The sequence below is a fragment of the Pleurodeles waltl genome, chromosome 9 (assembly GCF_031143425.1).
Source record: "Pleurodeles waltl isolate 20211129_DDA chromosome 9, aPleWal1.hap1.20221129, whole genome shotgun sequence".
Taxonomy (NCBI): domain Eukaryota; kingdom Metazoa; phylum Chordata; class Amphibia; order Caudata; family Salamandridae; genus Pleurodeles; species Pleurodeles waltl.
In genome coordinates this window covers 711440678-711463238 of record NC_090448.1, presented here as the reverse complement: position 1 = coordinate 711463238, position 22561 = coordinate 711440678, and the positions used below count along the sequence as shown (strand labels likewise).

Here is a 22561-nt window from a genome sequence, read left to right as displayed (position 1 = left end):
GAAGTAAGTTATCATCCACATCAGCATTTTCTGCCTTCCTGAAGTTTATTACTCCCAATAGGCATATTTATACTCTGTTTGCGCTGAATGTGCGTCAAAAATATTGACGCACATTCGGTGCAAACCTTGCACCATATTTATACTATGACGTCCGACCCCGTAAAAACGTCAAAATTCCTCCGTGTGCGTCATTTTCTGGATTCGGGAAACCGCCTTGTGTTAATGACACGCAAGGTATGCGTTCCTGTCCAAAAAATGACTTTAAGGCCTGTGTGCCTGATTTATACTCCTGCGTCATTTTGATGCACAGGAGGGGGCGAGCCTTATGTGCACCATTTTTTAACACCTGGGTGAGGGCAGGCGTTAAGGGGCCTGTGGGCTCACTTCCATGGAAGAAGTCCAGAGGTGCCCTCCCCTGCCCCCAGGGCCACCCTCACCCACCCCTCGAGGACACTCATGGATGGGGGTACCCATCCCAGGTAAGTAGAGGTAAGTCCCCTGGGCATGGCCATTGGGCAAGGGGGCATGACTCCTGTCTTTGCTAAGACAGGAGTCATTTCAATGGGGGTTGCGCGTCAAAAAATGGCGCAAGTCCGGTTAGAGCCATGATTTTTTACTCTAACCTGACGTGCACCATTTTTTGACGCACACCCCCCATTTTTCCCTACGCCAGCGCTGCCTGGTTAGAGCCATTTTCTTTTACTCTGACCAGCCCACAGCGCCGGCTAACGTAAATCCATAAAGAAGGCGCGGCCTGACGTGCAGGAATGGTGTTAGCCGACGGTAAAAAGTTTTTTAGCCGGCGCTGGTTTGCATCAAAAACTATAAATATGGGCCCTAGTAAGATACTTCCTTGGCACAGTCCTAAGGGTGTAACGTAATCTTGCCCGTGAGACAGGATTGCACCACACAATGTCTCAAAACCAAGACTCGCAAAGTTTGATAGTTCTTTAACTATTTTTACAAACACAATACCGAAAATATTTTCTGACACTGCCTCTCACAGTGTGGGACGTGGACCGGGCGAAGACCGGACCAAAAGCTGCCCCACCTGTGCCTTTCAGTGTCTGGAGGTGACTGGGCTGGACCACCCCTCTAAGGTTTGGTATCCCGTCATTATCATGTTGATTTGCCTGTCTTTACCTTATTGAACTGTAACTAATACGGCCCATTTTATCTAATGTTTGAATATGACCAAGAGGAAATTATCTTCCCAACCAACAACAAAGGACACATACCATAAAGCTACTATTACAAGTTATCGTTCAACTACATGAGTATTATGACTTCTGAGATCGATTAGAAAGCAGTAAAAAAAAGACCAGGACAACTTAATCTGCAGATAGTTGAAGCTTTTTGGCCATTACTTCATAGAAAGAACTTTAGCGCCTAAGCTATGTGATCTCCTTTCTTCTGGGGTTGCTGGTCTGGAAAATAAACGGGCAGCACAATTTCTTGTTCTACATGGAAGTGAGAATTAGTTTAAGGAATAAAGGGCGGATCCAACTTAAGTACAATTCTGTTTCCAAATACTTAAAAATTTAAATTTGCAAGACAAGGACCCCAGGTCACCCAAACATCTGGCTGATGTTACTGGCACCAAAAAGAATACTTTAAGTATCAATAATCTTTGAGGTTCAAAGGGCAGAACCATAAAAGCATCCAAAACCAGTAACAGATCCCAGATAGTGAAAAGCCTGTGCTATAAGTGGTGGATGATACTAAACCCAATTAATAGCCTCTTTACCATTTCTGAATGGCACCATAATTTCCCCCAAACGCCTATGAATGATCATATTGCAGCCCACTGAATTTTATGAGATGCTACCTTAATCCCCAGAGAAATCCTATCCTGTAAAACCTCAAGAACATGGACTGAGTAGACTGTAGCACCAGAGATGATGAATCTGAAGAGTTGGATGTAAGAGAGAAGACATTTAGAACGGTAAAAGCCATTCCTTGTCAACACTCATTGATATTGCTAGTGAGAACCTTGTGGATCAAAGCCACACAGGAGCTATCACTATTGTTTCTCTTCTTTGTCTTTTCAATCTTCAGAAATTTCAAAAGAAGAGGAAATGGGAGGAGAAGCATATATCATTCTGGTTGGCCAAGTGCAAGACAGTGCATCCATCTCCCCAGCCTAATGCTTTCGCTTCTTGAACAAGACCCATTTTAACCACGTCAGGGAGCACGTCTTCTGCTTCTAATATGGCACATGCTTTTTTTTCCATAAACCTGGGTGCATCTGCTTTATCAGCTTCCTTCCATTGATGGAAAACAAGTTCCTTCATCTTGGATTGCAATGGTAAAGCCGAAGTTGGAGAAGTTGAATACTGCAAAAACAATTCTCCCTCTCCTCAGGTTGAGTAGTAGGTTCAAAGCCCAGATTTATCTTCCAATATCTGGGCCAAGTTCTCTCTGGGAATGTATTTCGTAGCTGTTGTCTACCTTGTTCTTTCATCACCACAAGCAGAATCAAACTGAACATGCATATCAGCAGACTTTTTAGAGTGTTTGTTTGATTGAGCTAATGCCGTCAACATTGTTTTTTCAATCATCTCCTCCTCTCAAGAAGCAGTTGGAAGGTCCAGAGGAATAGAGGAGTGGCCGCATCTCATCCTTTCAGAACGAGCCTCATGTCCTTAATCCAAAGAGACAGAGGCAGCCTTGCTTGCTTTCTCTTGTGTGCTCTCTTGCCCTTCATGACTTAAAAAAACAAGCCAGAAAACAACCCAGTTTAACTAAAAAGCCACAATCAATCACCAAACGGCTTCAATTACATAAACAAATTAGACCAAATTGCAAAAGGTGTCTCCTTTACCTGAGGTCCCTGTTACTGCCAATACTAGCTAGGTGTCCTTTGGGCCCCACTACGTTTGGCAGTCTCTGCAGTAAACAGGAACCAGTAACTCATAGACTCCGCATGTGCAGGCTTGTTTTCTGGCGTGCAACAAAGACGTGAGAAGCTGGGTGTTTCCCCTGGGGCTGTGTCTGACCGCTCACCTGAACTCCCTGCTCTGCACAGCAGTCTAAGGTGGCATGAAGAAAAACAATCGCAGACAGGTCACCTACTCTGCCCGACAATCAGTCTGCACACAATAAATTACTAGAGTTGTGTTGTGCTGCTCCCTACCCTCCTCCCTGAACTTTTCATCACAACACAGTCTGGGGTGGGACTAAGTCCCCCAGATTACTTTGCGCAAGAAAGGGCCCAGGAAGCCCAGGAGGTGATGCACTTAAAAGCGCTAGAAGAGTCTTGCAGTGTGGGCTGTGTTGTGCTGTTTCCTGCCCGCCTCCCTAAACCTTTAATTGCAACATAGTCTGGGGTGGGATCATGTCCCCCAGACTATTTTGAGGGAAGGCGGGGCTGGGGAAGCCCAAGAGGCAACATGCCTAAAAGCGCTAGAAGAGTCTTGCAGTGCGGAATGCACCTGAGCGGAGACCAGGCCAACAGCAGGCCTGTCTGCAGCCAGACGAGGCTGGACTGGACCAATTCTGATTGGCGCTTTGAACAGCAGTTACCAGAGTAATCCTCAGAAGGATTAGTGGAGGTGAGCACCCTTCTTGCTTTTAAGCATGGTTAAACACAAAGCTGTTGAGGCTGCCTCTGGGACAATCACCATTCCACACACAACAGTGACTATTGATAGCATGCTTGAGAGTGCTGAGGGGTAATCTCAAATGAGATTGTGCTCACTGAATGCTGGCTATCATTGGAGCAATGCTGTATGATTGACGAACCCAGAGGTTGTTCTTTACCCAATGGTAGTGTCTCAAGGCCCACAGAAGCCGGGGCTCAGGTGCAAACGAATGCACTCTACTCCACTGCACGTCACTCTATTCTGTGCTTCCCTATTCTAGGCCCTCCCACTTTAATCTACACCACTCTACTCTACACCAGTCCAGTCTACTCTATGCCACTCCACGTTACGCAACTCCACTCTATTCCACTTCACTCTACACCACTCCATGCTACTCCACTCAATTCCACTCTACTCCATGTCATTCTACCTCATATCACTCTTCTCTACACCACTCTACTCTATGCCAATATACTTCACTCCACTCTACTCTACACAATGCCACTTTATGCCACTCCATGCTATACTACTCTACGCCTATCTGCTGTATAACACTTCACTCTACTGTACCCCACTTTACGCCACTTCACTCTACTCTGCCACTCCACTCTATGCAATTCCACCACGCCAGTCTGCTCTCCTGCAACTCTACTGTACTCCACACAGTTCTACGCCATTCCACTCCATGCCATTCTACACCACTCAGTTCCACTCAATACCACTGTGTGCCACTCTACTTCATGCCACTCAGTGCCACTCTACAACAGTCTACTCTAGTCCACTCTACGCCACTCTTATCTATGCTGTTCTACACCACTCCATTCTACACCTCAATATTCTACCTCACTCTATGCCACACTATTCTGGGCCACTCCACTCTACACCGCTCCATTATATGCCACTCCAGTCAATGGCACTCCACTCAACTCTACTCCCTGCCACTTAGGGCCTGATTTTGACCCTGGCGGACGGCGGAGGCCGTCCGCCAAGGTACCGCCGCTGAATGACCGCACCGCGGTCAAAAGACCGCGGCGGCCATTTAGACATTTCCTCTGGGCCGGCGGGCGATCTCCAAAAGAGCGCCCGCCGGCCCAGAGGGAATGCCCCTGCAACGAGGACGCCGGCTCAGAATTGAGCCGGCGTAGTTGCAGGGGTGCGACAGGTGCAGTTTGCACCCGTCGCGTATTTCAGTGTCTGCTTAGCAGACACTGAAATACTTTGCGGGGCCCTCTTACGGGGGCCCCGTGGCACCCCCTACCGCCATCCTGTTCCTGGCGGGCGAACCGCCAGGAACAGGATGGCGGTAGGGAGTGTCAGCGGTAAACCGGCGGGAGACCGCCGGTTTGCCTCTTCTGACCGCGGCTGAACCGCCGCGGTCAGAATGCCCTGCAGGGCACCGCCGGCCTGTCGGCAGTGCTCCCGCCGACCCTGGCCCCGGCGGTCTTAAACCGCCGGGGTCAGAATGACCCCCTTAGTTCTATGGCACTCTACTTTTAGCTATGCCAATTTACTCTGTCACTCTACTGTTCATTGCTCTACTGTGCATCACTCTGCACCACTCCACTCTACACCACTCTACCTTATGCCACTCATCCCCACATCAGTCCACTCCATGCCACTCCACTTTATGCCATTCTTCTCTAAACTAGTCTACTCTACACCACTCCGCACATTGCCATTTTTCGGCACTCTATGCCACTGCAATGTATGCCACTCTACTCTGTAACACCCTGTGCGACTCCACTCTATGCACTCCATTCCACTGCACGCAGTTCTTCTCTGCTCTACACCACTTTTCACTCTAATCTACTGTATGCAACTCTACTCCACTCTATGCACTCTATTCCACTCTACTGTATGCCACTGTATGTCACTCCAATCTTGTCTAAGCCACTCTACTCTGTATCACTCCTTTCCATTCCACACAGTGCCACTCTACACCACACTACGCTACTCCATGCCACTCTGTGCCATAGCAGTCTCTCTTCTCCACTGCACCCTACTCTGAGCCACTCTACTCTGCACCTCTTTAGTCTACGCCTCTACACTCTACACCCCTGTTCTTTACTCTACACCACTCCAGTGTACTCTATGCCACTCCACTTTATACAACTAAAATCTATGCCACTTCACTCTATGCCACTCCACACCACCCTACTCCATGTCACTCTACTTGATGTCACTCTTCTCAATGCCACTACTCTATGCCACTCCACCTCACTCCACTCTATGCCACTCTACACAATGCCAGTTTATGCCACTCCACTCTATACTACTCTGCCCCCCACTCTAGGCCACTTCACTCCACTCTATGCAGCTCTACACCACTCTGCTCTACTCCATACCATTCCACACCTTTCCACTCTATGCACCTCAACTCCACAACACTCTACTCTATTCCAAGCCACTTCACTCCACGCAATGCAACTCTCTGCTGCTCTTTTATATGCCACTCCACATTTCACCACTTCACTTTACTCTGCCCCACTGTACTCTAGTCCACTTTACTCTACTCTGTGCCACTCCACACAACTCCACTCCATGCCACTCTGCTATACTCTGCACTGTTGTACACCATTCCACTCCACATAACCCTACTCCACTTCACTGTACTCTGCAACTCTACTCCACACCAATCTAAGTCATTCTACTTCACACAGTGCCATTCTATGGCACTCTATGCCTCTCCACTCTATGACACTCTACCCTGTCACTCTGTGCCACTCCACACCATCCCACTGTACTTGCCACACTACACTCTATACCATGCCACTCTATTCCATTCCATCTGTGCCACACCCCTCTACTCCATGACACTCTGTGCCACTGTAACCCACTCTACTCCACTCTGCACCACTCTACTCCATGCCACTCAGTGCACCTCCACTTTATGCAACTCCACTATACGCCACTGCACTCTATGCCACTGCACTGAATTCTACTTTATGCCACTCCACTCTGCTCTAACTTTTAGCCATGCTTAACAGCAGTCACACTGCCATTCAACATGGCTAAAAGGCATTGGCAAATCCAATAGCTCTCAAGTAGGTGAGACCTATTGCCTTTGCCAGTGCTTGTTTTTCATGCAACATTCCAGTATCACAAATGGGCCGCATCGACAGAACTAATGGTATTGCATCTGTCTGGTCTTGTTTTTTGGCTTTGTGTGTTCACCGTGGTTCATGTTCTGGCTCAGTCCAAGAGATTTTGGCCTTTTCTACTGGGTCTCGTGAAGTTGTCCAGGTTTCAGCCAAGAGGCAGGAGTCGAGCCTGGCTTGCAAGAGTTTAACCCAGCAAACCTAGACTCTGGCCCTCATTCCGACCCTGGCGGTTTCAAACCGCCAGGGTGGAGGACCGCGGGAGCACCGCCGACAGGCCGGCGGTGCTCCAATGGGCATTCCGACCACGGCGGTAAAGCCGCGGTCGGACCGGCAACACTGGCGGTCTCCCGCCAGTGTACCGCCGCCCATTGGAATCCTCCAAGGCGGCGCAGCTAGCTGCGCCGCCGAGGGGATTCCGACCCCCCCTACCGCCATCCAGTTCCCGGCGGTTCTCCTGCCGGGAACCGGATGGCGGTAGGGGGGGTCGCGGGGCCCCTGGGGGCCCCTGCAGTGCCCATGCCACTGGCATTGGCACTGCAGGGGCCCCCGTAAGAGGGCCTTAAATGTATTTCACTGTCTGCTTCGCAGACAGTGAAATACGCGACGGGTGCAACTGCACCCGTCGCACAGCTTCCACTCCGCCGGCTCGATTCCGAGCCGGCTTCATCGTGGAAGCCTCTTTCCCGCTGGGCTGGCGGGCGGCCTGAAGGCGGCCGCCCGCCAGCCCAGCGGGAAAGTCAGAATCACCGCCGCGGTCTTTCGACCGCGGAACGGTATTCTGGCGGCCCCCGACAGGCCGGCGGCGACCGCCGCCGGCCAATGTCGGAATGAGGGCCTCTATCTTGTCAGGCAGAACCTTAAGCTTGGCATGCAAGAACTCAAACCTGGCATACAATACTCGAGCCCAGCAGACAAGACTTTTGTTAATCAGCTGGGACCAGTACCCAAAAGTGGGATCAGCCAGTCTGGAATCAGGTCACAGCTACGCACCACCCAAGACAGTTTTGCAAGAGATATGGAGAGCAGCTAGCAGTAATGCATCAGTACTGCATCAGGTGCAGTGACACCGGGGCCACCTACACCTCAATTATATCCGTTTTCATTACTTAGAAACCAGGATATGGGGGGGTAATATTCTTTACTTGCAGTCAGCCCCATGGCACCCTTACTACACCACTACAGAGACAGATATAGGCTTGCACTGTGCAGACATTATCTGACATCAAACTCTGAATGCACGTCCTTGAGTGCTATTAACTGAGAAACCTTCAACTTTGAAAATGTTTGCATACTATTGATTAGTGAACCCGGGGGATGAGTTGGACAGCGACTAAGTATTTAGTAACAGATTTAAAGTTCTGTGCTTGTAAAGATAATTATGTTTAGCAGCATTTTGTCAAGAAGACGGGAGGAATACAGGTGTTTAGGTGGTAAAAAATAAATTTTTGAAGGCTTTGAAAGTTACTTGGATGGCTCGCATTAAGTGAATGCTGCATGGGGTAGTAATCAATTGACAACTATTCAGTTCCTGGAACAGTATTGGCAGTACCCTGCATTGATCATGTCTTCTTGGAGTGTTATAGACCATAACAATTGAAGGCGATGGGAAGGCGTGGTGTTGAGTGGTAGAGAATAGGGTTGAACAAGTGAAAGTGGCTTGTTGGTTTCAGATCCCGGTATTGAATATAAAAAGTGGAGAGCAAACATCATGATGCTACCAGCCCTGGCATCCTTGCTGTACATGGTACGTTCCACAGGAAAACACACCCTGAAAAACCAGAGGGTCTTATTTAGATTTTACAAGTGCTGTAAGCTATAACGGACTTGTAAAACGAAGAATGAGGTCATCTACCATGCTTGTGTCTGTGAGTAACTTTCCCCCAAACTCTATATAACGCCCATAGACACAAACATATAAAATATATCTTTAGAGCATCAGACAGTTCTTATTTTATTAGACGACAACATGTTTCCATATGAAGCTTTTAATATCTTTCTGTCTTTCAGTGCCTGTTGAGGGCCACATGTTTTCAACCAAAGAGTGGGAACTTGATTAGGCTTCACACAGAGGCCTGGATTTGCGTATTACTTACAGCTTTCTTACCCAGTAAACTGTTCATGGGGAAATGTGATATTTTTCAACTTTCTGTATGCATGTCTTTGAGTGAGCTAAAGAATCTCTTTCAGCTCCTCTAAATAAGAATATGTTTCTACAGAATTTACCTAGATGTAATTCACATGCTTTTAGGCTGAGCCTAATAAACGCCACATGCACTTTCTGTTGTAGGGCATACTCTGGCTTACCAAGAATATAAAAGGGCTTGGAGTCCACCCATTGTTTACTATTATTTGGCTTTCCTTGTCACTCTCAGTTGCCTACTTCTTATTTGTGTCCCAGCTTGTCACTTGTGCTTGTGCCTGCCATGCCAAAAAGAACAAATGATGGGCGGAATGCGGAACAATGCAAACATTCATCCCCAGTCACAAGCATCTGGGTTTAATCCATTGTTTTTTAGCGCACCATGCCAATCCATTTTGGACCCAGCTATATGCAAATCAGTCTTGACCCCGTTCCCCATGGGAACAGTCCAGCCCAAACTGCCAAGCCAGATCCTCTTTAGGATAGAAACAAGCATCCTAGAACTGGTTTTGAGGTATCATGCCTCATCAGCCAGGCTAGCTTGAATCCAGTAGCCCAGTGAGAATGGGACCCATGTCTGGCCATACCCTTCCCACTTAGGGTGACAAAAGCAAAAAGAACAGACGATGAACAGAATGCTGAACAATGCAAAAATTTCCCCCCAGTCACAAGGATTTTGTTTTTTTTGCTTACCAAGCCACCCCAGTTTGGACCCACCCATATGCAAATCAGTCTTGACTCTGTCCCCCATGGGAACAGTTCAGCCTGAGCTGCCACGCCAGGTCCTCTCTGGACTGGAAACAAGCATCCTAGGACCAGTTTTGAGGTATCATGCCTCATCAACCAGGCCAGCTTGAACCCAGGGTGCAGTGAGCATGGGACCCACGTCCGGGCATACCCTTTCCACTTAGGGCAACAAAAGCAAAACATACAGATGATGGACAGAATGCTGAACAATGCAAACATTCACACCAAGTCACAAGGATCTGGGTTTAATCCATTGTTTTTTTTGCCTGCCACGCCACCTCAGTTTGGACCCAGCAATATGCAAATCAGTCTTGACTGTGTTCTTCATGGGAACAGTCCAGCCAGAACTGCCAAGCCACCTCCTCTCTGGACTGGAAACAAGCATCCTAATACTGGTTTCGTGGGATGACCCCTCATCAGCCAGGCTAGTTTGAATCCAGTGGCACAGTGAGCATGGGACCCATGTCTGGGCATACCCTTCCCATTTAGGACAACAAAAGCAAAAAGAACAGATGATGGACGGAATGCTGAACAATGCAAACATTCACCCACAGGCACAGGGATCTGGGTTTAATCTATTGTTTTTTTGCCCACCACACCACCCCAGTTCGGACACAACAATATGCAAGTCAGTCTTGACCGTGTTCCTCATGGGAATAGTCCAGCCCGAACTGCCAAACCACCTCCTCCCGGGACACAAGCGTCCTAATACTGGTTTCATGGTATCATTCCTTATCAGCCACACTAGTTCAAATCCAGTGGTGCAGTGAGCATGGGACCCACATCTATGAATACCCTTTCCACTTAGGGCAACAAAAGCAAAGGGAACATGATAAATGAAATGCTGAACAATTCAGACATTATCCTCCAGTCAAAAGGATCTGGGTTTAATCCATTGTTTTTTTGCACATCACGCCACCTTAGTTTGGACCCAGCCATATGCAAATCACTCTTGACACTGTTCCAAAAGTAAACAGTCCAGCCTGAACTGCCATGCCAGGCCCTCCCTGGACCCTGAAACAAGTCCCAGGATCTGTTTTGTGGTATCACCCCTCTCTCTCAGCATTGCCTCTTTACAGTCTGTCACTGGCTGGTATTGCTGATTCCACTTCTTTCTTTTCAAGCACTATTTTTTTTAGTTCAGTGCCTACCAGACAGCACAGTTGCCTAGTTTGCTAGAGACATCTCGGGGACATTCGGAAAGCTTTCCTGGGAATGCATTCTCCCATTGCTTTGCATTGGCTTTGCGGCTTGTAACCTACATTTGTTTGCTTTCTATTTGCTGGCTTTATTGTTTTATGCTGTCCAACTTGAGTTCGTCCCTTGCAAAGAGAATTCCTTATTTGCTGTTCTACTCTGTACCTTTGTATTCTATCCTTCTAAGTGCTCCATTTCTGTAAAGAGGCCTTATAATCTTGTTCTTATTGTGTCACAATTGCTGTGCTTGCAAACACAGAGGTCAAATGTCAGGCTCTGGGGGTTATTACAACTTTGGAGAAGGTGTTAATCCGTCCCAAAAGTGACGGTAAAGTGATGGATATAACACCAGCCGTATTACGAGTTCCATAGGATATAATGGACTCGTAATACGGCTGGTGGTATATCCGTCACTTTACCGTCACTTTTGGGACGGATTAACACCTCCTCCAAAGTTGTAATAACCCCCTCTGTCTTCTGAGGAGCTTGGTGTTTACTTTTCTATCTCTGACTTCAAAGTGGGTGGATTTTATGTGACAGTCTTGCTGTGAAAGGTTTTTTACTAGAACACAACAAAGTGGAAATGTCTGTAATGAGCTGTGCAAACATTTCAGAGTGTATGAATTAAGAAAGCACAAATTGAGCAGATTCTGAAGAGTGGTAGAAAAAAACTATTTTAATGTGATCAAAACAAATCAATAGTTCAGTTTAGTTTTGAGGATTTGTAAAGCGCATGGTTACTCGAAGGCCTCCCAGCACTGAGGAAGATCACTAGGTAAGAGGAACAGACCTAAACGGAGAACATTACAGTTTTCAGTTTTCTACGAAAAGAAGATTCTGACATGTCATGACGAAGTTCCAAGGGGATGGAGTTCCAGATCTTAGCTGCTCTACAGGCGAAGGAACTATCGTCCATCTAACTTTCTTAGCCCAAATAGAGTTAATTAAAAAAGCTGAAGAAGATCTGAGTATTCTCCGGGGGTATAGGGAGTGATCATTCCTCAGAGGAAGACTGGACCCTTGTTTTGAAGGGCTCGATTAATAAAGCACAGTTTTAATAATAATGTCTTGTTCAATTGGAAGCCAATGGAGGGAAGCCAAGGCTTGAGTGGCAGATGAATGTCTGTGGGTGTGTGTGAGTAGGCGAGCAGCAGCGTTCTGCACCACCTGAAGTCTCTTTAGAACATGCGAAGGAGAGCTCAGGTGCAGTACGTTCCCATAATCGAGACGTGAAAGTATCAGAGGCTGAGTAAGAAGTCTTTTGGCTAAAAATTGAAGTAATGTAAAGATTTTCCTAAGGGTTCTTAGAAAACCGAAACAGGTAGCTGCCAGTTTCTTAGAATGGCATTCCATTGTAAGGTGCGGGTCTAGCTAAAAGCCCAAACTTTTTATGGAATCTTTAGGTGGAGTTGGATCCTTAGGCAAGATCATGGCTAAGGATGGGGACCTAAGTAAGGAAGGATTCCCGACGATCATAACTTCTGTTTTCCCATCGTTGAGCTTAAGCTTGCTCTCTATCATCCATCTGGTGATATCTGAGAGACAGGAAGATAAGGTAGCCTGTTCTTGGGTATTCTTAGCAGAGAAGGAGCAGACCAACTGAGTATCATCCGCATAAGATACTAGAGATAGTCCATGTGGCTCAATAATTTTTGCCAGGGGGGTCATATAAATGTTAAAAAGAGTAGGGCTCAGGGAGGAGCCCTGCGGCACCCCACAACTGAGTGGCAGAGGTTTAGAAAAAAAAGATCGATCAGGGACTTGAAAGGTCCTGTCCTTCAGGAAGTCAGAGAGCCACTGAAATGGGGTCCCTGAAAAACCCATCCGAGAGATTCTTTGAAGGAGAATATCATGATCTACAGTTTTGAATGCAGCACTCAGATCCAAAAGGATAATTGCTGCATAGCCACCTGAATCGAAGAGTTGACAGGTGTCCTCGGTAACTGCCAACAGGGCAGATTCCGTGCTATGCAAAGGTCTAAAACCCCTCTGAGTGTGATGTAGAAGATTGTAATCCTTGAGGAAGCCTGAAATTTGTTTGTTAACACGTTTTTCGATAATTTTAGATTGTATCGGCAGAAGGGCAATTGGTCTATAATTGCTCAGTGACCTAGGATCAAGCCGGGGCTTTTATAATAAAGGTTTGATGACAACATGCTTCCAGTTTTGTGGAAGCTTACCAGAGGTGAGAGAATTATTGAGAATTCTAGTTAGAACAGGCACAATAACGTCCGCGCCGAGGATTAATATAGACGGTGGGGCCAGATCAAGGGGAGAGCCTGATTTAATAGTGTGTAGGAGATCGAGAACTAGGTTCTCAGTCAGAGGCTGAAACGCTATGAAAGTGATATTCGAAGCGTCTTGAAATGCCATAGTGGCTTCTTTGTGCGGAGAGGTGGGAAAAGCCTTGTTGAATATCAAGACCTTTTTAATGAAAGAAAGCTGCCAAATTGTTACTGTGCTCCGAAGATGCTTGAATTGGGCTGCAAGGAGAAAGGTCTTGAGTTCATTCTTTAAAAATGTTACAGATTTCTTTAGGAGAATTGGCAGCATAGAACAGTCCATGTGCATTTTTAATTTCCGCATGATAGTCTCTAATTGCTGCCCTATATTCATGTTTAGAGTCATCGTCATAGGTTTTTCTCCATTTCCTTTCTGTTTACATATCTTTTTATGTTGCTGTATCTTGGGAGAAAACCAAGAGGACTTCTCGGTACGTTGAATGTTATGGACGGTCTTAGCCGGAAGTACATTGTCCACGGAGTTGGAAATCCATTCATTCAATGTTGACGCCAAGCAAGTCTCATTAGTAGTGGAGAACAGACAATGAAGTTCTAAACTAGCTATCCAGTTTTTGTGACTTAACCTAGATCAGGGGCAATGGGTGGTAGTGCTAGATGAGGACTGTTGGGGTGCAGGGGTAGGAGGGAGTGAAAGAGGAATTAGATAGTGATCAGTCCAAACTAGAGGGAGTAGAGGCAAAACCGAAAGGTTTGACAAATTACTAAACACCAAGTCGATGGCGTGTCCTTTAATTTGAGTGGGGCCTTGGATCAACTGTGGCAGATCTAAAGCTGCTAGATCCGTCAACAGAGTGTTTGCCAGATTGTTATATTCATCATCAACGTGAATATTAAAATCACCCAAAATGGTGAAGTTAGAGTTCCTACAGGCAAAGTCTGATATTAGTTCTGGTAAAGCATGAAGAAATTTCCTCTCCGGACCAGGAGGACAATAAATTAATGTTCTGGGGAAAGTAAAGGTAGGATTGATTGTTAACGAGAAAAAGAGACTTTCACAGTCTGGAATAGACAAATTTTGGGTAGTACAATTTATAGTATTTTTAACAATGATTGCGATTCCACCTCCTTTGGAGTGAGGTCTGTCTAATCGGTGTATATGATTGTAGCCGGCTATCAGATATCCCGGCTCCTGGCGTCCCAGAATCGGGAACGGTGTCCCGATTCTGCTGCGGAGACGACGCCATGCCTAGATATCATGGCAACGGTGACGCCGGTAAACGCCTAGGGAACACGGATATCCGGGTTACCAACGGAATTGAAAAGGAAGACGGACTTTGCGCACGCGGCGCAGAACAAGGAGGAAACGCTGACGGAGACAAAAGAAAAGGGGACGAAGGAACGAAAGAGCTTAGAAGAAACGGGAACAGCGAGGATACCCTGGAGACAAACAGCCAACCTCGGGCCGGGAGGAGAGCCAAAGGACGCGAACTCCGCCACGTCCCAGGAGGGACGTGGCTAACCAAGGTACCGTCCTTCCTAAAGGACAAATTCTATCAGAAAGGGGAGGGTGATGGCAGGAGACGAGAGGGGAGGGATAGTACAGGGAGACGGGAGGGGGAATCTGGAGAGGGCAGGGAGAAGGAGGACAATATTAAGGTGAAAGAAGAGTCTGAAGAACTAAGACAGCCCTAAGAAAAAGAGTAAAATTACAGAACCAAAGAACTCTACTCAGCCAGACTTAAAGAGCACTCAGAGACAGAAATCTAGTTATAAGAGGACACTAAGAGGTGATTGTTTCTGCACCTGCTGTTTTCAAAACTCAACACACTTTCCAAAGGGGTCTCTCTCTCTCTCTTTCTCTCTCTCTCTCTCTCTCTCTCTCTCTCTCTCTCTCTCTCTGTGTGTCCCTCTCCCTCTCTTCTGTACTATTAATAAGACTTCTACCTCTATACCATCCCGACTTACCCTTATCTCCATTCCTCTTATTTCCGGTGCGTCTGGGAGCCCGAGAAGAACATCTCTGCCAGTCAAGAGGGGACCTGGAAAAGAGAGAGAGAAGAGACATTCTATTATGAAGAGCACACCACCCATATATTCTTGAACAAATCACATATCCTTAAAGAACTTTAAATAAAGTCACTGATTCTCACTCACCCAAGCATCCTAGTCCTTATTATCACCAAACCCGCTACCACAATGATAATCATGGGGAGGAGCCACAGCTATATCGGGACCAGAGTCCTCGGGTAGCCAGGTTTCTGTTAGAAATAACGCCTCCGGAGCACGATCAATTAATAGTGAGAAAATATGGAGTTTATGCGCAGGCAGGGAACGACAGTTGAGTAGAAGGATTTGGCAACCTCCACCAAAGCTGTTTCACTGCTAGAATGGGAGATGAGAAAAGAGAGACCAGTGACACACATTGCAATGTATAATAGGGGAGTCAGGATTTAAAGAGTGTTTACAGAGGTGAGAAGTGTCCTTCCTGATAGCTAACAGTTGAGAAGCTGAGTAGACTAAGCTTTCAGGAGAGCCCTGGGTAGCATTCCTGGTCCCTGGTCTCAGACGGGCGCAGATGGGCTTGCCTTTGGCGCGCCAGTAGCGCGCCCGCTGCGTGCTCGCTTTATCAAGCCCTTTATAGTGGGCCTGAGCTACAGGCAAGAAAGACTAGACCGCCTCCCAAAATGACAGCTCTAGTTGGAACAAGCAGGAGGTTGGAAAATGGCCGTTTTTGGTGAGGAAAGGAGTGTCAAAATGCCACTGAACACAGGCATGTAAAAATAGGTTAATATATCAGTAAAACAATCTCAGTAGTAAAAGGTAAGTAAACAACACAAGAATTATGCAAAATTTGTTAGGGAAGGTCAAAATACACTAGGTAATGACATTTCCACTCATTATTATGTATGTCCTGCATACTTTTCTCAGGAAAACGGTATGTCTGTACAAATGTACGGGTCATTTCAATAGAAAATGTGTTGACTGCAATAGCAATGTGCTGCCATACCATGCATACTCCACTTCTTGCCACTCCGCTCTACACCACTCAATGCCACTGCACACTACTCTATACCACTACACTCTACCCCAATCCATTCTACGCCTCTCTATTACATTGTGCACCAATCTACTTTATGCCAATGCACTCTATGCCACTCACCACTGGACTCTTCGCTACTGTACTACACTCCATCCCAATCTAGGCCACTCCGCTGTACTCTGAACCACTCGAGTCTATGCCACTCCACTTTACTCTGCACCATTCTACTCTGTGCCACTCCAAGACACACTGCTCTGCAACACTGAAATCTATGCCACTGCACTTTGTGCCAATGCACTACGCCAGTGAACTCTATGGCAAATCTCTACCCTGTATCAATCCATGTCACTAGACTCAATGCCAGTCTAATCTACTCTGCAACACTGTACTTTACACCACTCTGTGCCACTGAACTCTATCCTGCACCGCACCACCTCACTCTACTCTGAAAATAATCCACTCTGCCACTGCAGTCTACTCCACTGTACCCACTGCACTCTATGCCACACTACTCTGCATCACTGTACTCTGTGCTACTGCAGTCTACACCCCTGCATTCTACACCAATCTACTTTGCACCGCTGCACTCCATGCCAATATACTCTTCTCTGCATCACTATATGCTACAGTACTTTACACCACTCTACTCTAAACCATTGCACTCTGCTTCTGTGCACTCTATGCCACTCTGTTCTACTCTGCACCACTGCACTCTATGCCACTTTTCTCTGCACCATGCCAATTCACTCTACGTCATTTTTGCTCTACACCTCTGCATGCTGGCACTCTACTCCACTGCACACTAGCCTGCACCACTCTACTTTACGTCACTCTATGCCATTGAATTCTTATCCACTACACTCTGCAGCACTCCATTCTACACCACTGCATTCTACTCTGCACCACTCTACTCTATGCCACTCTACGGCACTCTACTCTACTCAACTCTACAACACCGCACTCTATGACACTCTGCTCTGCACCACTCTAGGCCACTGCATTTTACTCTGCACCACTGTGCTTTACACCACTGCACTCTACGCTGCTGTAGTTTGTGCCACTGCACTCTGTGCCACTCTACACTTCAAAAATACACTCTGTGCCACTATACTTTACTCTGGAGCACTCTACTCTATACCAGTGCACTTTTTTTCTACACTACACCATTAGACTCAATGTCACTGAACTCTACACTATTTGGTTCTACTCTCAACCACTGTACTCTGCCACTCTACTCTACATCACTTTACACTACGCCACTGTGCTCTGTGCCATGCTACTGTTCACCACTGCACTCTATGACATTCTACTCTTCACCACTGGACTCTACACTACTGCACTGTACTTTACAACACTGTACTGTATGCCACTCTACTCCAGTGCACTCTACTCTACTGCACTTTATGCCATTCTACTCTGCATTACTCTACACCACTGCCCTCTGCAACACTCAACTCTACACCACTGCATTCTACTCTGCAGTACTCCAATCCACTCTATGCCACTTTAGTCGACAAAACTGTACTCTAAACCAGTATACTCTATGCCACTTTACTCTGCACTACAACAGTCTGCGCCCTGAACTTTAGGCCACTCTAGTCTACTCTCTACCACTCTAATCTATGTCACTGCATTCCACGATTTTATGACACTCCACTGTACAACACCCCATTCCATGACACTCCATTCTACAACACTCCACTCTACAACACTCTGTGCCACCTTTTGCCACTCTATGCTACGACACGCTACTCCTGGCAACTCTTGTCTATGCCACAGACCTTAAGCCATGCTGGTGTACAACATGATTACAACACCTTGGCAAAGCTAATAGCTCTTGCATTGGCGAGACCTATTGGCTTTGTCAATGCTTTTTTTTCTTTTTTTGTGAAGCCCCTCATGGGAGTGCATGTGATTTCAAGATATCTCCAATGTGCGCATCTCCCCCCGCACTCTGTGTTGCTCTCTGTTGCCCGACTGCTTCTCCCCACACTCCCCCAATGTTGCATCCACTCCCCACCTGCCCGCTTTTTGAAAAAAAAGAAAACACTATTGTGTGTTTTATTTTATTTTATTGTTAGTTACCGATCCAGCTCGGATTGGCAACTTAAAAGAATATAAGTGCCTACATAATTTTGTAGGCACGCACATGCGTGGTGTGCTCGCCAACAAAAATTGGTCTTTTTTTTTTATTTACTGTGCAGAGTGGCTAAAACCTATTGGCAAAGCCAATAGGTCATAAGGGCAAGATCTATTGGCTTTGCCAATGCTTGTTTTATTTTGTGTCTAAGAACATAGGGCACATGTAAAAAGGCTTTTTGTGTTCACAAACAGGCTAATTCTCAGAATCGGCCCGTTTGAGTAAGTAAAAAGGCTTTTTCATATGTGCAAAGTCATATTTGCTATTCTGTGACCTCTTACTGAATCACAAATTGAGTTTGCGATTCAGTATTAGGAAGGAGTGTGTTTAGGGCATCCCTTCCTAGTACCTAATCACAGTGGTATGTATGAATGTCTTGCAACCAAAATGCAGTTGAAAAATATTCTAATTTTATCACCTGCTTAAGGTAGGTGGTAACCCATTTGCAAATGGGACCTCTTTGCCTTTGTGAATTTTTGTAAAACCTTTTTAGGAGCAGGCAGTGGTCCCATGGACCACTGCCTGCTCTTGAAAAATGAAAAGAAGCCTTTTTTTTTTAAATGCATCTCGAAATGGGATGCGTTAAAAAAAAAAAAGATTTCTTTATTGAAAAGCTATCACAGATGTGGTGGTCTGCGGACCCCAGCTGGCCACCATCTCTGTGATTGTATTGATTCCCAATGGGTCGAAAACAGAGAACTACCTCATTAATATTCATGAGGTAGGTCTATTTTTGACCCACTGGGAATCGCAAAATGTGTCAGTGTTTGCAGTTACCAAATAGCGAATCGCAAAAATTTGGTATTTTAAAATCGAAAACGATTACCTTTGTACACGTGGCTCATAATTATCAAGGCAGCTTTTTTGTGTATAGTACTTTGAAACCTAATGGATTTTATTTTCAGTGAGTTCGATAAAAAGTATTACAACCTAGATTATGAGGTAAGCAAAGCTTCCAATTGGGAGACCTTTATTTAATATATTTCATTCATTTAAATAAGCTAAGGACCAGATGTGCCAACATTAGGGATACCAATTTCCTAATTGCGATTATTTCTGAAGCTCAATTAGGAAATCAGTATTCCTAATGTATGAAACTTTTGAGTTTCACTGGCGATTCCTAGCGGGTTGCAAATAGAACTATCTCATGCATATTAATGAGGTAGGTCACAGGTTGTGACCCAGTGGAAACGCAGCCATCACAGGGATGGTGGACTGCTGAGGTCAGTAGACCACTATGTCTGTGACTGCTTTTTAATAACACAATCTTTTTTTTTTTTAATGCAGCCCGTTTTATTTAAAGGAAAACGTGATGTGTTTAAAAAGAAAAAATGAAATTTTGCAGTTTCATTTTTTACCCAATGCCTGCTCTTACAAAATATTTGTTTTCCATTCTCAAAGGGTAAGGACTTCCCTTGGGCACCCTTTCCCATTTGCAGATGGGTTGCCACCTCTTTCATGGAGTCGGGAATATAGGAATATTTTGCAACCATAATTGTGTCCTAAAGGATTCATACATCCCATTCAGATTCAGTATTCGGAAAGGGCGCCCTAAACACGTCCTTCTTAATACCCAATAGCAAACACAAATTGCAATTTGGGAGTGTGTTACCGTATCGCAATTTTTGTTTTGTACATACCTAAAAACAATTTTACTGTCAGAAATGGCCCGATCAGCCATTTTCCAACTGCAAAAATGCTTTGTACATGTGGCCCTAAAATCCTTATAATCAGCTGCCACAGTGACAGGCTGTCCAATATTATTGTGTTACAGGTTGGATGTTTTTATTATCACTAAATGTTGGTTCTTGTAAGTGGTGAAATATTGCTCAACCCATGAATGTGTCAAGAAAAAGTATGCTGCTACTGACTGAAGCTCTTTGATACTGTATTGCTGTGCCATATTAAACCCTGTAGAGGCCCCTAAGCAGTCAAAATTTTGGGGGGCCCTCGCAAATTATCTCCTAATAAAATTTTAATTTTACCAACCAACAATTTTATTAAACCAATTTTATTACAAAAAGCTCAACTTTACACCTACATAGTTTGCACTGAATGACAGCTGACTGAAGATAAGCTTTTAAGAGGCAAACTGTTAATGGGAATCGGATGTCTATGGTTTATGTACTTTAAGTTGTTAATGAATACACTACATTAATACAGTATTTTCTCTAGTCTGTAATGTAAAGTTTTCGTTTCTTCGAGTTGATTCTTTTTTTTCTATCTTTTGGGAACAATTTAAGAAAGCTTGATTGTAATTTTCTTTCAAGATCAAACTGATATTATTTGTCGCAGGGCCCCTAAAAGCAGTGGGGCCCATAGACCAGTGCCTTCTGTGCCTACTTGGTAATCCGGCACTGCTGTATAGCCCCTATGGTGTTGGTGAATATGCACTTGCAAACTGTCTTTCCTCCTGATTAGGATGTTGCAACACAGAGGTGACTTCTTGTACCAAACACCAGAGAAACAAAAGATGTTTTAGATAAGCATGAACCTGGCAATTGAAATGGAAAAATCAATCATGAAACATTTATTAAAGAAGCCGAGGTTTACTGTACTCCCTTGGCTGTTGTATGTGTTGGGTACCAAAAAGCTGCCAAGTATTAGGTTTGCCTATCCCAGACAGTAAAAGTGTCCCTGTCCCTGTTATTATTATTACTACTATTATTGTAGCCTACATGGTAGATAATAAATACTATGATGTCACATCGATACATCTTCTCAAAGATTAAATGTGTTTTAAACTTCTATTTAAATTTGCCGTTTTACCTATTCTAATGATGGTTTTCTTTGCAGTTCAATCAATGATTATGTACTTAGCACACGATTAGAAAGTAAATGTCCGTTTTAGGGAATTGGTCGTGTTCAGCACCAGTCATAGCAGACTTTGTGTTTCCTCATTCGCAGGATGTTAAAACGAGTAACACTTTCGGTAAATATGGTCAGAAGTAAAATATAAAACTGTGCTATTATAATCATAGTTTCCTTCCTCGTTGGGGGTGGGGCGGGGTTTCTATTTATTTGGACTGACGATCAGTGTATAAACGTATTATCGTTTTAGTAAGCAGGGATTGGGATGGTTCGGCACCACACGGGAGGAGCAAACGAGATCACCAATCTGTCTCTTACACATAATGGTCTTCCCTTGGTATGGAAAGGTGGGAACGATTGAGTTAAGATATGGGGCACTGATGGCTTATTATAAGAACTGAAAGTGTGCATTCTGAAAGTTGTGATTTGTAACCAGCCAATAAAATGTGACTGAAGAGAAAAATAACGAATTCCATCGACTTTTCTCTCTAAGGTTTCTAAGATGTGTGAAGAAATAACGCTTTACATTGAAGGAAGGTCTGGAGAGGATCCTCTCGTGAAGGGTGTTCCCGAGGACAGAAATCCGTTTAAAGAGAAAGGAAGCTGCGTTGTTGCATAAACTGTTTTTGGGATGGAAATCTGTTACATTTCAATTGAAAAGTAATATGTACCCAAGCTCTTATGAAACCCTTGTATAGGTTACATAAAGCATTGTACTACACTGAAAGGTAATGCTATGAAAATCCTTGCTCATATGTGTCATATAACGAAGGTAACCTATTCACTGTATTCTTTGTTAGGCTTTAGTGTTTTGTGTTTTTTAATGACAGTTGCATGTTTGTGTTCATACATTTCTATTTTAGTTGCCTGATGCTGCCTTGAATATTTATTACCTTCTTTATTCTTTAGTTAAATGAGAGAAATGGAGCCTCTAAATTACCTTTAAACCTAAGTCATTTTATGGACTGAATTATTTTTAAATTTTTCCAGTCAATTACTTAAAATCAGTATCTGTCTCATTACTTAAAATCTTTCTGCTGCTCTTAACATGATTGTATGACTTGCAATAAACGTACCTAAGTTTTATCTATGTGCAAATCTTTTTGATGCCAGTTCATTGCTTTGTTTTGTTGGCATATGGTGTGTAAGGTTTACCAAAATTACTCCAGGAGCAAGTTTTGATTGAAGGTTCCAGCCATCACTGGCACTTGTCTCTGCACCTGCATATATCGATATTACCCAGCAGCGGTTGCCACTGGGTAGTTACAGTTAGGACCGTGTTTCCATAGGAAATATATTTTTGGGTTGCTAATAACTTTTGCCTTGTGTGACGAATCTTTCCAGAAATGTGCTCTTTATTTACTAGTTTGCACATGGTAAGTTTCAGGGTGATCCGTCAAGCGGGAACCCAGAAAGCGGTAGGGTTTCAAAATGCATTTTCCCCCTTCATTTTTCCACAAGAATTTAGACACAGCTACAGCCCAAAATGCTACGCAGATTCAAACCACATTTGCCAGAAAGGTAGATATTTTCCAGAAAGAGAGCTTTTTGTGTTTTG

General features: G+C 44.9%; 1 protein-coding gene across 1 annotated transcript in view; it reads left to right on the top strand.

Annotated features, from left to right (window-relative positions):
- Positions 1-22089, top strand: part of LOC138259872 (guanine nucleotide-binding protein G(T) subunit gamma-T1-like) — a 222614-nt gene extending 200525 nt beyond the window's left edge. The window contains exon 3 of the mRNA XM_069207821.1: positions 21497-22089. Coding sequence (XP_069063922.1) covers positions 21497-21622 — 126 coding nt within the window. The 3' untranslated portion in view covers positions 21623-22089. The remainder of the gene's footprint in view (positions 1-21496) is intronic.
- Positions 22090-22561: the final 472 nt, after the last annotated feature.